Here is a 12,220-nt window from a genome sequence, read left to right as displayed (position 1 = left end):
TGCTCCTGAGGAGTCTGTGTGAATGCCCTGTGCCCCCGCCCACGCCAGACTCTGATCCCCCAGAGGCAGAGCCCACCCCTGCCCCCCAGCCCCAGCTGAGCTCCTGGCTCCAAGGAGGGCCCAGTAAACATTTTCTGGGCGAGCAGACTTTTCTTCTCTGTACCTGGACCCGTGTCACCCTGAGTTGCTCCCTGGGACCCAGAAGGCGGCGGCTACAGGCTAACAGGTCTGCATAGGGAAGCAGCTGCATGGACTGTTCATGGGCTTTGAGGGAGGAGGTGCTTCAGACTCTTTCAGAGCTATAATGAGGGTAATGACCCACCCACCCATCGTCAGAGATGGGCAGCTGCCTCCCAGGTGTCTCCTGGGCACAATGGTTGGTCACTCAGTGTGACCCACTGGGAACGTTGAACCAAACGGTCCTACCCAGGATTATTGGCACAAGGGGACCACTTCCCCTCCTGACAGGCGCGTCAGTCAGAAGAATTTTTTTCCAGACTGAAGGATTTGTCAGCAAGGATCCAGCCGAAACTGAAGCTGGTGCTAGTTTCAAAAAGCAGGTGCGCATGGGAGGGAAACTTTGCCCCAGGTGAGCCATGCAGACTCTTCTCTTTGAATCTTCTTAGGCGACGTGGGGTGTTTGAAGCGACAGACTGACCGTAGGGCCCCATTCTGCAGACACAGGCTGCCGTGCTGACAAAGGCACCGTCCAGCCCTTCAGGGGAGCCCTCTGCAGCCGCCCACTGACACCGTGGCCTCGTGCCGCCCCTCCGAGAGCAGGGACCTTTAAAGCGTGACCTCACTTTGGGTGCCCTTTCAAACTTCACTTTCTCCCCTTTTGTGGAAATAAGAGGTGGGTCTGGAGTGAAGGTGAGGTCAGGGGTCTTCGAGAGGAGTAGCTTGTTGCCCTGGTTACAGTCCAGCACAAAGATAATGTCACCCAAATCGGGAGATTCTGGGACCAAGGCATAAAAGTTCTTTTTTCCCTGAAGCACAGAGCTAGCTTGTGGGGCTTAATTATACTGTTCAAAAGCAAGGAACCTGAGAGAGGAAACCACCAAAGACGGGCCTATACCTGGTGATCAAGTGTAATCCGTTTGCAGTGTGGGAAGATTTCAGGCATTTCTCGAGGTGCTTGGGGGAGGAGACGCAGCAATTCATGGCCTTTCTGCTCGTTCCCCTTATTTTTCTGGTTCAGAAACCAGTCATCACAGAGTCTATGGGGGCTGGCAGCTTGCTTAGGAGGGATAAAATGAGAGAAAGAATTCATTTTGAAAACCATAGTCATGCCTATGACCAGGTACTTTCAGTGACGCCCCTACCACAGCCATCCCTCAGGATGAACCCGAGGGATTCAACCCTGGTTTCCTGGTTTCCTCACCTGCGTTGTGACCTGAGACCGGCAGCCACATGGCCCTCTAAGTGCATTTTTCTGTGTTAAGAGCATGGTTCATCGTCGGCGCTGAAACTAATTGCAAGAAGGGATTGATCTCTTAGTTTTCCATGAAAAAAAGAAAAAGAATTGTCTGTGTGATTCACAAAAACAGAGAAGTGATTGGAGTACTCCATAGCCAGCGTCAGCCAGTGAGCTGACAGCATAAGAATTTTGAAATTCAAATGATCTCTTTTAGATATTCTGAAAATGAAAGTATCAAACCCTGAAATAATAAATCCTGGAATGTGAATCAGAAAGTTTTAGTGTCACATATTTTTAGTGCCCTTAGGTGTGCTCCTAGGAGCGAAATCACTGGGTCATAGGGTGACCCTTCGGAGGGACCACCAGATGGTCGTCCAATGGGGCTGCACCATGTTACAGTCCTACCAGCAGTGTAGGAGGGTTCCAGTTTCTCCACAACCTCACCAGCACTTGATTTTGTCTGTCTTTTGTATTTTAGGCTGGCGGGTGTTAATGACATTGATGTTCAGTTTCATGGCGCCTTCGATGTGTTGAATGACCTGTTTACTTTGTCTTCGCCTCTAGATTGTAGGATCCTGAGGGCTGAGGCTATATCTTGAATTCCCCAGTCTCTAGCCTTAAATGTTAAATGGGTTGACTCAAAAGCTGCTAAACCCATTTTTTTGGTCACCATTTACATACACAACCAATGTTTGACCCCTAGCTGTGTGCCAGGCTCTTTGCTAAGGATGGTGTATTATCCACGGAGGGAGAGACCATGGCCCTTGTCTTCAAATAAATAGGTTGGTTTAGAGGGGCATTTAGAGAACAAAATGTAGGTGGAGAAAGAAAATTGCGATGACTAATTAGGCCCATATCAAAAAAAAAGGAAATTCCTTTTTTTAATTAATCTGGCAAACCCCAAAGTAAGAGGTGCATTTCCTTGGTCGTGGCCATCATATTGGATGTGAGACAGTGGTCCTGACCACACGGCTGGTGAAAGCCTCCCTCCGACTGAGGGGGAGGGGGGCCTGCCAGTTGCTGAGTGACTGGGCTGCTGCCAGGGGGCAGATGGAGGCGTCCTCAACCCCCGTGTCCCTCTGCTCGGTTCAGAGGCCACACCCAGGTGAGCATCGGTCAGCTCACGGCATAAACACAGGTGCCGAAGGCCCTCCCCTCCCACCTGAAACCCCACCTGGGCCAGGACCTCACACGGGGCTTGCTCAGGCCATGGTCCAGGATCTGAGAATTCTGTGCTCAAGAGAGATGAGCTCACTGCCCGATTAAGAACTGGTATGTGGCTCCCAGAGGGCATCAGACGTCCCCACTCTGTGCCTTTCCTTATCCTGTCGCCTCCACCTGGGATGCTTGCTAGGAGGACCACGTACTTTATCATTCAAACTGGGATACTCTTGAGAGTGAAAGGGCCTACAAGTCACGATGACACCAGGACAACAGGCATCAGTTGGGACTGTCCCGGGCAAACCAGGACACATAACCACCGCCCCCCTGCTCACGTGCTCATCCTCAGGCTCCCCCATTACCTGCCACCCCCTGCACATCTTCCTTAAGAAGCTCAGCTCCCTCCTCCACTGCACCCACGTTGGGGAGCATTCGTGGGCCCTGCTCAGCTCTGCCTTGTGAGTGCCATTGGGTGTCCATCTCATCCTCCTTGTTGGACATGGACTTCTCAGAGTCAGGGACCAGGTCAAGACACTTGGTACTTAACAGGTGCTTAATAAACTCTCATAAAACGGAGGAAATCCTGCTGACTGACAGTCAGAGGTAAAGCCGGTCCAGGAGTGAAGCCACGTTTATTTGCTGAGCAAATCATGAAGGCATGTCCCCAGCCCTCATTATCTTTCCTTCCACCTCTTGGCTTTCCAATAATTTGTACTCAGGATGTTGACGTAACAGGTGAACACATACGTGTGGACAAACAGAGATATGTGTTGCAGTTGTCTAGAACTTTCCAGGAATTCTAATGAGCATAGATATCAAAATACCTCTTTCATCGGCCTTGTGGGAAACATCTACAAACGACGAATATGTGTCTGGTTCAGGACCATGACTTCCCAGTTCGCTTCTGATTCACATCGTTCTCAGTTTGATTGCTTCCAATTAAAACCCTAATCTGGCATCATTGCTTTCAGAGAAACTGCATCCCGCTATGGCCACGCTGACATTTTGTCCCTTCTGTGTTCCAGGATCAGTACAAGTTCTGCTATGAGGTAGCCCTAGAATACTTGAATGCTGGCTGACGGCGTACACAGCCCTGCACACAAACCTTTCATCCTGCAAAGCCAGGACGTGCCATGGTGTTTGTGCCGATGAGATGAAGACTTCTCGATATGCTTATTTTGCTTTGCCTAATTGGCTCTTTTGAAGAGCCCAAGAAAGTGTTTATAAAACTGCTTGCCCTGCCCGATTCCCAATACTGCTGCTGCCTGACGGAAAACTACCCTCAGCATCCAGTGGTCCAACCCTGTCCTCCTAGGCACCAGCTCCGTAGAGCAGCATGGACAGCTGGTAAAATGAAGAGCACAATTATATTCTTATGAAGGAATTTGTACCTTTGGGGTATTATTTTGTGGCCCGTGAACCTTTGTTATTGTTACAACTGAGTGTACATTTTTGTTCTGTGGAGAATGCTACCTGGCATTATGATAATATATTATTTTAGTTAAAATTTGTATTTTAACATGTCGCATAATATATGTAGCTTTCCAAGACTAACAGATAAACATATAATGAACAAAGAGATGTATGAGCTGTTGTTTCTATCAGATTTGTATTGTTCCCAAGGGAAAAGCTTGGGAGGCGTTCAGTTCAGAAAGGCGGAGGTCGATGATCAGATTCACAGACCTGAAGCTTTGCCATGTGTTTATATTGTAAATATTTTTGATTTCATCAAATTATTTATTCATTAAAAGAAATTTTCGTGAAGCACGGTGAGTGACAATCATTTTTATCCAGCCCTGGAAATGACTTACTATTGTATGATGCTACCTCGTGTGAATTCTCAACTCAATAAATAAAGACCCGTGACCAGTGTCGTGTCTGCCTACTGTCCTGGCGCCCCGGCAGGGGCAGCTCCGGTCACTCTGGGCCTCTGGCAGAGAGATCGTGCCCGGGTCTGCTGGCCTGGAGCAGGTAGAGTTGGGACTCTGGAGAGAGAACTTTTGTCAGTGAGAGATCGAGGCCCATCCTGGGAGCCTCCCTGGGTGCACAAGCCCAGAAGCCAGAGCCAGTGAACTCTGACCGGCGGGCAGGCCGTTACAGGGAGCTCTGGGCCAGACACCAGGGCGGCGACTTTCTGACCAGGAGCAGCCTCTGCCTTTCTCTGTTTGATCTCAGTGGCCTGGGGGTCATGTCTGTCCTCTCCAAGCCTCATTCAAACCTGAAACTTGCTGAGAGAACGCTCTTTAGAGGGTCCCACAATCAGGGTGCATTTGAGCAGGACACCAAGCTGGACAAGACGTTTCCTGTAGGATGGAAAGACCACAGCCCGAGGGCTTTCCTGGCCTGTGAAGAAGGAGGAAGCCGGGCCGAGGACGAACACTGAGTTTAAACTGAGCGCCAGGCTGTGTGAAGTGATGGCCAGTAGATGGTGGGGACGGACCTTTGGCGAACGCCCATTCTATTCTGTGCTGGAAACTGTGCAGGCGTTTTCCCAAGTGGCAGCAGATCTACTCCCCAACCCAACAGTGTGATCGGGGACAGTATGGAGCCATCGGACAGCTGGAGACAAAAGATTAAATAACTTGTCCAATGTCACCCAGGCTCGTCAGTGCCAGGTGCCTCCAGGGCCTGGGGGGAGGTAGGGGCAGTGGCCCCAGCACCACATCCTTCTTATGACACTCGGGATAGGAAGTGCCCCTCGTCCTGAGACAGGAGACAGCCCATCACCCACTCTGGAAAATGGGGGGCTTCCTGCCCACTCTGGGGATCTCAGTGACTAAGAACGACAAGATCAAAGGTTGTCCATCAAGGGGACCGAGGCTGACCCTGCATCCAAGGCCTTCCCTGCTCTGCTGCACTCTGACTACACGATCCACGCACTCGGGAGGAGCTGGCCGCAGCCCAGTGAGTCTAGACCAAGCCCCTCACTGCCCAGGTCGCCGTGGACAGTGGCCTCTCAGCATCCCCACCCCACTCTCTTGGACGAGCTCCTAAAAGATAAAAAGCGCTTGCTGTCTAACTCTCCGGGGTACAGGAATGGGGACGGATGCCTGTAGCCGGCCGCACACTTTGTGTACAGGCAGGGCTGTGAGGGAAGTGGCACCCTCGGTCCTCTTGGACAAAGTCACGGTGGTCTTCACTCCTCAGGTGAAAGAAAAAGCCGGTTCAGCAGGGCCTGAAGCCACCTGAGCCTGAGTGTGCAGACGCGGCTCACATCCACCCCTACGTGATCAAACCCCATCTCACGTGGGAGCAATGGTTTCCTCCAGACTTGTGAATCTCTAGGATTTTTACCTTCCTTTCCCTCGGTTTCAGCTCTTAGCAGAAATAGTGATAGGAGAGCAGGAACATCTGGTGGCTGTTTCTCATCTCCCATGAGGCCTTCCTGCAGGTCAGGATTCCCGTCACCTTCCAGACACAGCAAAGGTCTCTGCCCTTTGCAAACAAAAGAGGCCGACCTCTCGGCTATGTGTTCCTTCTCTGTCTTCTCTCTGTGCCCAGGGTTCCCCTCACTGTTGTCTCCTGTGATGGCTGTGAAAGCCAGGTGTGAAAGCCCCCCTGACTTCCTGACACGGTCGTGCTCAAGGTCAGCCTTGTGACAGCTTTCAGTTCAGGTGCTGTGGTGTCTGTAATGTGTCAACTTGGCCTCACTGGACTGCATTTCCCAGATTCCATTCTCTGTGTGTTTTCAGGTAGGTGGGCCCCAGGGGTCATCCTGTGCCCAATGCTCTCAGAAGGCCCAGCTGCTACCCCAAGCCAACCAGGCGACCCAGCAGTGACCGGCACTGAGCATGAGCTGTCCACCAGCTGCTCACTGTGTGGATGCAAACTCATGCCTATATGTTCAGGTTTTGTTAAGACATCCCAGTTCTGGGTACCAAAATCAGCATCAGTTACCTACGGCTGAATAACAATTGCCCCAAAATTCAAATACTAAATAACCAATAAACATTGATTATCTCTTGCAGTTTCCATCGGTCAGAAATTCAGGAGTGGCTTTGCTGGATGGTTCTGCCTCTAAGGTCACTCATGCAGAGACTGTCCGAGTGTTGGGTCAGGGCTGTGGTCATCTGAGAGCTTGACAGGAGCAGGGAGATCCACTTCCAAGGTGGCTCACACACACCTGGCAAGTCGGGGCTGGTCATTGGCAGGAGGCCTCAGTCCTCTCCGCATGGGCCTCTTCACAAGCTGCCCAAGTGTCCTTGCAGCATGATGGCGGCTTCTCCCAGTGACCCAGGAAGCAAGGCAGAGGTCTTTTATGACCTGGCCTTGGAAGTCATGCCCTGTCATTTCCACCATATCCTACTGGTCACAGAAGTCTGCCCTATTCCGTGTGGGAGGGGATACACTGGGGCACAAATCCCAGGATGTGAGAATCCTTGAGGCCATCTGGAGGCCGGCTGCCACCTGCCATCCCACCCCGGTCCCCCACCCCAGCTGGACCTCTCCTTCTGTGGGCTGGTCAGCTGGACACAGTAAATCTTATCCCTGGATGCTAAGCCTGTCTGTCAAGGTCACTCCTGTCATGTGCTGTCCATTCCGTCCTGCTGTACTTTTTTCCTACCAGCTTCTTCTGCTGACCTTACCTCTAGTCACTTTTACTGTGCCCTAAGGAACCTTTATTGATATGTAAAGGAACTTACCCCATAGCCTTGATTACCATGAGGCTCTCTTCCCCCCACCTCCCAAGGAAATGGCCCCTCTGGACCTCCCCCAAGTAGATGCTTCCTCAGTTTCAACTGCTGCCCTTCATACTCCACTCAAGCTGGTGGATGGCCACGGCCTGCAGCTGGTCACCTGGAATGGCCTCACCTCTGAAATCTTCAACTTGCCAAATTCTGACCCCAGCCTCTTCAGCTGCTAGCTTCCTCTTTGCCATATCCCTGCCATCCTTGTTCTTTGAATTTATGAAGCCCTCCAGGCCATTCTCTGGGCGAGCCTCCCCTTCTTACCTTCTTTCCCAGAACAGCCTAAGCCCTGTGATGCATCACTTCACCCAGATTTACCAGCACCCTCAGTGCTCTTGACTCCTTATAGTTCCATCATATCTATCCTACAGATGGTCAGATTTAGAGAACTCCATCCAGGACTTCCAATCCCAGACAAGTTAGAGTAGCAAAGACCAGATTTACCCTCCTAATTGAAACAAATAAAAAATTGGGGGAAAAATATTTTTTAAGGTGGTTCTCAAGACACTGGACATCAAATAATGAAGGGAACAGGAAACAAGTTAGATGAACCCTAGGATCCCCCAGCTAACAGCCTTGAAAGAATTTCCAGATAATGGGTACAGGAAGGGGGAATCCAGGTGTAACCCAGTGGTCTCCCTTATTTGAAAGGAGAGTTCCCTTATTTGAAGTGAGAGTTCAAAAAAGCCAGGGTGGTTAGAGTTTGCAGGGCAGAGCAGCAGAGATGAGATGATGCATAGAGAAGGAATTCTGAACATCTGCACTGTCCCAATCAAGTCTTCAGTTAAGTACTGATCAGGATAAACATGGAAAGGACTTGAGGCCAAAGAAAGAACGACTCAAAAAGATTGGAAGGAAGAATACTCAGAGTTCACACGGAGCCGTATAGCTCCTATTCCCATTGGATAGAGAACCCAGAAAGCTTTGGCCTCAGCAAGTGGGGAAATTAGCTCTAGACTAAACACAGCTGTAGTCCTGCCTAGCGAAGCAATAACCAAAAGGATCAAACTGTTTCCAAATAGCTTAACTGCACCACAGAACAAAACTCAAGAATATAGGGATACAAAAATATCCCGCACCCAAGAAAGTAAATTTGACAGTGTCTGGCATGCAATCCAAAATTACCAGGCACACAAAGAAGCAGAGAAATATGACACACAAGAAAAGAGGAGAAAAAACAATCAAGTGAAACTAACCCAGAAATAATATGGATGATAGAATTAGTAGACAAATACACTAAAACAGTTATTTTATAACATTATTCCAGATGACCAAGAAGCCAGAGAAAAGATTTAGCATATTTAAGCAAAAACATGGAAGATATTTTTTAAAATCCAAGTAGAACTTCAAGAGATGAAAACTACAAAGCCTGAGATTTTAAAAAATGTTCTAAAGGGGGTTCACAGCAAATTCGACTGCAGAAGAAAAAAATAGTGAACGTAAGACATCAGTAGAAATCATTCAAAACAAAACACACAGAGAGAAAAGACTGAACAAAAATGATCAAAGTATCAGTGAACTGCTGATGTCGCCCTGAAGTGGGGGAAGAAGAGAGGCAGAAGTAATGGCAAAATTTTCCAAACTTGATGGAAATTGTAAACCCACAGATTCAAGAAGCCTAATAAACCTCAAACACCAGAAACATGAAGAAAGCTACACCAAGGTACATCATCACCAAATTGTTTAAAGCCAGTGACAAAGAGAAAATCTTTTTTTGTTTGTTTGTTTACATATCACATATGACCATTTTTTCTCTTTTTTTTTGAATTTTAGAATTTTATTTACTTTTTGATACAGCAGGTTCTTATTAGTTATCCATTTTATACATATTAGTGTATATATGTCAATCCCAATCTCCCAATTCATCAAACCACCACCCCACCCTGCCACTTCCCCCCTTGGTGTCCATACGTTTGTTCTCTATATCTGTGTCTCTGTTTCTGCCCTGCAAACCGGTTCATCTGTACCTTTTCTCTAGGTTCCACATATATGCGTTAATATATGATATTTGTTTTTCTCTTTCTGACTTACTTCACTCTATATGACAGTCTCTAGATCCATCCACGTCTCTACAAATGACCCAATTTCGTTCCTTTTTGTGGCTCAGTAATATTCCATTGTATATATGTACCACATCTTCTTTATCCATTCGTCTGTCGATGGGCATTTAGGTTGCTTGCATGACCTGGCTATTGTAAATAGTGCTGCAATGAACAATGGGGTGCATGACTCTTGTTGAATTATGGTCTTCTCTGGGTATGTGCCCAGTAGTGGGATTGCTGGGTCATATGGTAATTCTATTTTTAGTTTTTTAAGGAACCTCCATACTGTTCTCCATAGTGGCTGTGTCAATTTACATTCCCACCAACAGTGCAAGAGGGTTCCGTTTTCTCCACACCCTCTCCAGCATTTGTTGTTTGTAGATTTTCTGATGATGCCCATTTTAACTGGTGTGAGGTGATACCTCATTGTAGTTTTGATTTGCATTTCTCTAATAATTAGTGATGTTGAGCAGCTTTTCATGTGCCTCTTGGCCATGTGTATGTCTTCTTTGGAGAAATGTCTATTTAGGTCTTCTGCCCATTTTTGGATTGGGTTGTTTGTTTCTTCAATATTGAGCTGCATGAGCTGTTTATATATTTTGGAGATTAATCCTTTGTCCGTTGATTCGTTTGCAAATATTTTCTCCCATTCTGAGGGTTGTCTTTTTGTCATGTTTATGGTTTCCTTTGCTGTGCAAAAGCTTTGAAGTTTCATTAGGTCCCATTTGTTTATTTTTGTTTTTATTTCCATTACTCTAGGAGGTGGATCAAAAAAGATCTTTCTGTGATTTATGTCAAAGAATGTTCTTCCTCTAAGAGTTTTATAGTGTCCGGTCCTACAGGAGAATCCATTTTGAGTTTATTTTTATGTATGGTGTTAGGGAGTGTTCTAATTTCATTCTTTTACAGGTAGCTGTCCAGTTTTCCCAGAACCACATATTGAAGAGACTGTGTTTTCTCCATTGTATATCCTTGCCTCCTTTGACATAGATTAGTTGACCATAGGTGCATGGGTTTATCTCTGTGCTTTCTATCCTGTTCCATTGATCTATATTTCTGTTTTTGTGCCAGTACCATACTGTCTGGATTACTGTAGCTTTGTAGTATAATCTGAAGTCAGGGAGTCTAATTCCTCCAGCTCCTTTTTTGTCCCTCAAGACTGCTTTGGCTATTTGGGGTCTTTTGTGTCTCCATACAAATTTTAAGATTTTTTGTTCTAGTTCTGTAAAAAATGCCATTGGTGGTTTGATAGGGATTGCATTGAATCTGTAGATTGCTTTGGGTAGTATAGTCATTTTCACGTTGTTGATTCTTCCAATCGAAGAACATGGTATATCTCTCCATCTATTTGTATCATCTTTAATTTTTTCATCAGTGTCTTATAGTTTTCTGCATACAAGTCTTTTGTCTCCCTAGGTAGGTTTATTCCTAGGTATTTTATTATTTTTGTTACAGTGGTAAATGGGAGTGTCTCCTTAATTTCTCTTTCAGATTTTTCATCATTAGTGTATAGGAATGCAAGAGATTTCTGTGCATTAATTTTGTATCCTTCAACTTTACCAAATTCACTGATTAGCTCTAGTAGTTTTATGGTAGCATCTTTAGGATTCTCTATGTATAATATCATGTCATCTGCAAACAGTGACAGTTTTACTCCTCCTTTTCCAATTTGTATTCCTTTTATTTCTTTTTCTTCTCTGATTGCCATGGCTAGGACTTCCAAAACTATGTTGAATAATAGTGGCGAGAGTGGACATCCTTGTCTTGTTCTTGATCTTAGAGGAAATGGTTTCAGTTTTTCACCATTGAGAATGATGTTTGCTGTGGGTTTGTCATATATGGTCTTTCTTATGTTGAGGTAGGTTCCCTCTATGCCCACTTTCTGCAGAGTTTTTATAATAAATTGGTGTTGAATTTTGTCAAAAGCTTTCTCTGCATCTATTGAGATGATCATATGGTTTTTCTTCAATTTGTTAATATGGTGTATCACATTGATTAATTTGCATATGTTGAAGAATCCTTGCATCCCTGGAATAAATCCCAGGAAATCTTAAAAGCAGCCGGGCGGGGGGCAGGGGGTATGTGGGGCGGGTGCGGAACGTGTGCAGCAAAAGATAAAAATTACAGCAGACTTCTTTTGGGACACAATGCAAGCCAGAAGATAGTGGAGCAATAATGTAAAGTATTGAATGAAATAAAAACTGTCAACCTGAAATTCTGTACCCAGCAAGAATATTTACCAAAACAGAGGTAAAATAGAGACACTTTTTGATATACAGAAGTTGAAAAATTCATCACCAGAAGATCTATGCATATAAGAAATGAAGGCTATTTCTCAGGTGGAAGTCTGCATCTATACAAAGGAATGAAGAGCACTGAAAAGAGTGAGTACCTGGATAAATATAAAAGGCTTTTCTTATTGTTATTTAAATATCCTTAAAAAATAATTGACTGTTTAACTTTAAAACATAATAACAATGTAGTGTGTAGTTTATAACATAGGTAGAAGGAAAAAGTATCACAACAATAGCATGAAGATAGAGGGGATGAACAGAAGTATCCCTGCTGTAAGATTCTTCTGGTGCAGAAGTGGTAGGATATCACTTGGAGGTAAACAGTGATAAGTTAAAGATTAAATCCTAAACCCCATGGCAACCACCAAAATGCCACAACAAAGAGTTACGGCTACAACAGAGGAGATAAAAATGGAATCATAAAAAAGACTTGATTCATCCAATAGAAGGCAGGAAAAGAGAAAAAATGGAACAAAGGACAGATGGGAAAAATAGAAAACAAAGAGCAAGATGGTAGATTTAAACTTGACTACATCAGTAATCACATTAAAATGTAACTGGGCTGAATGCCCCAATTAAAAGTCCAAGATTATCAGATTGGATTAAAAAAGCAAGACC

At 45.9% G+C, this 12,220-nt stretch overlaps 1 protein-coding gene across 1 annotated transcript in view; it reads left to right on the top strand.

Moving 5' to 3' along the window:
- Nucleotides 1-4,687, top strand: part of PTPRM (protein tyrosine phosphatase receptor type M) — a 750,850-nt gene extending 746,163 nt beyond the window's left edge. The window contains exon 32 of the mRNA XM_089894939.1: nt 3,604-4,687. Coding sequence (XP_089751065.1) covers nt 3,604-3,657 — 54 coding nt within the window. The 3' untranslated portion in view covers nt 3,658-4,687. The remainder of the gene's footprint in view (nt 1-3,603) is intronic.
- The last annotated feature ends 7,533 nt before the right edge of the window (nt 4,688-12,220 follow it).

Source organism: Delphinapterus leucas, chromosome 14 (assembly GCF_059928025.1).
Source record: "Delphinapterus leucas isolate spDelLeu-1000000601 "Yukka" chromosome 14, BTC_Dleu_Yukka2, whole genome shotgun sequence".
In the NCBI taxonomy this organism is placed as follows: Eukaryota; Metazoa; Chordata; class Mammalia; order Artiodactyla; family Monodontidae; genus Delphinapterus; species Delphinapterus leucas.
The sequence above is the reverse complement of the archived record's forward strand: the minus strand, read 5'-3'. Positions and strand labels throughout refer to the sequence as shown.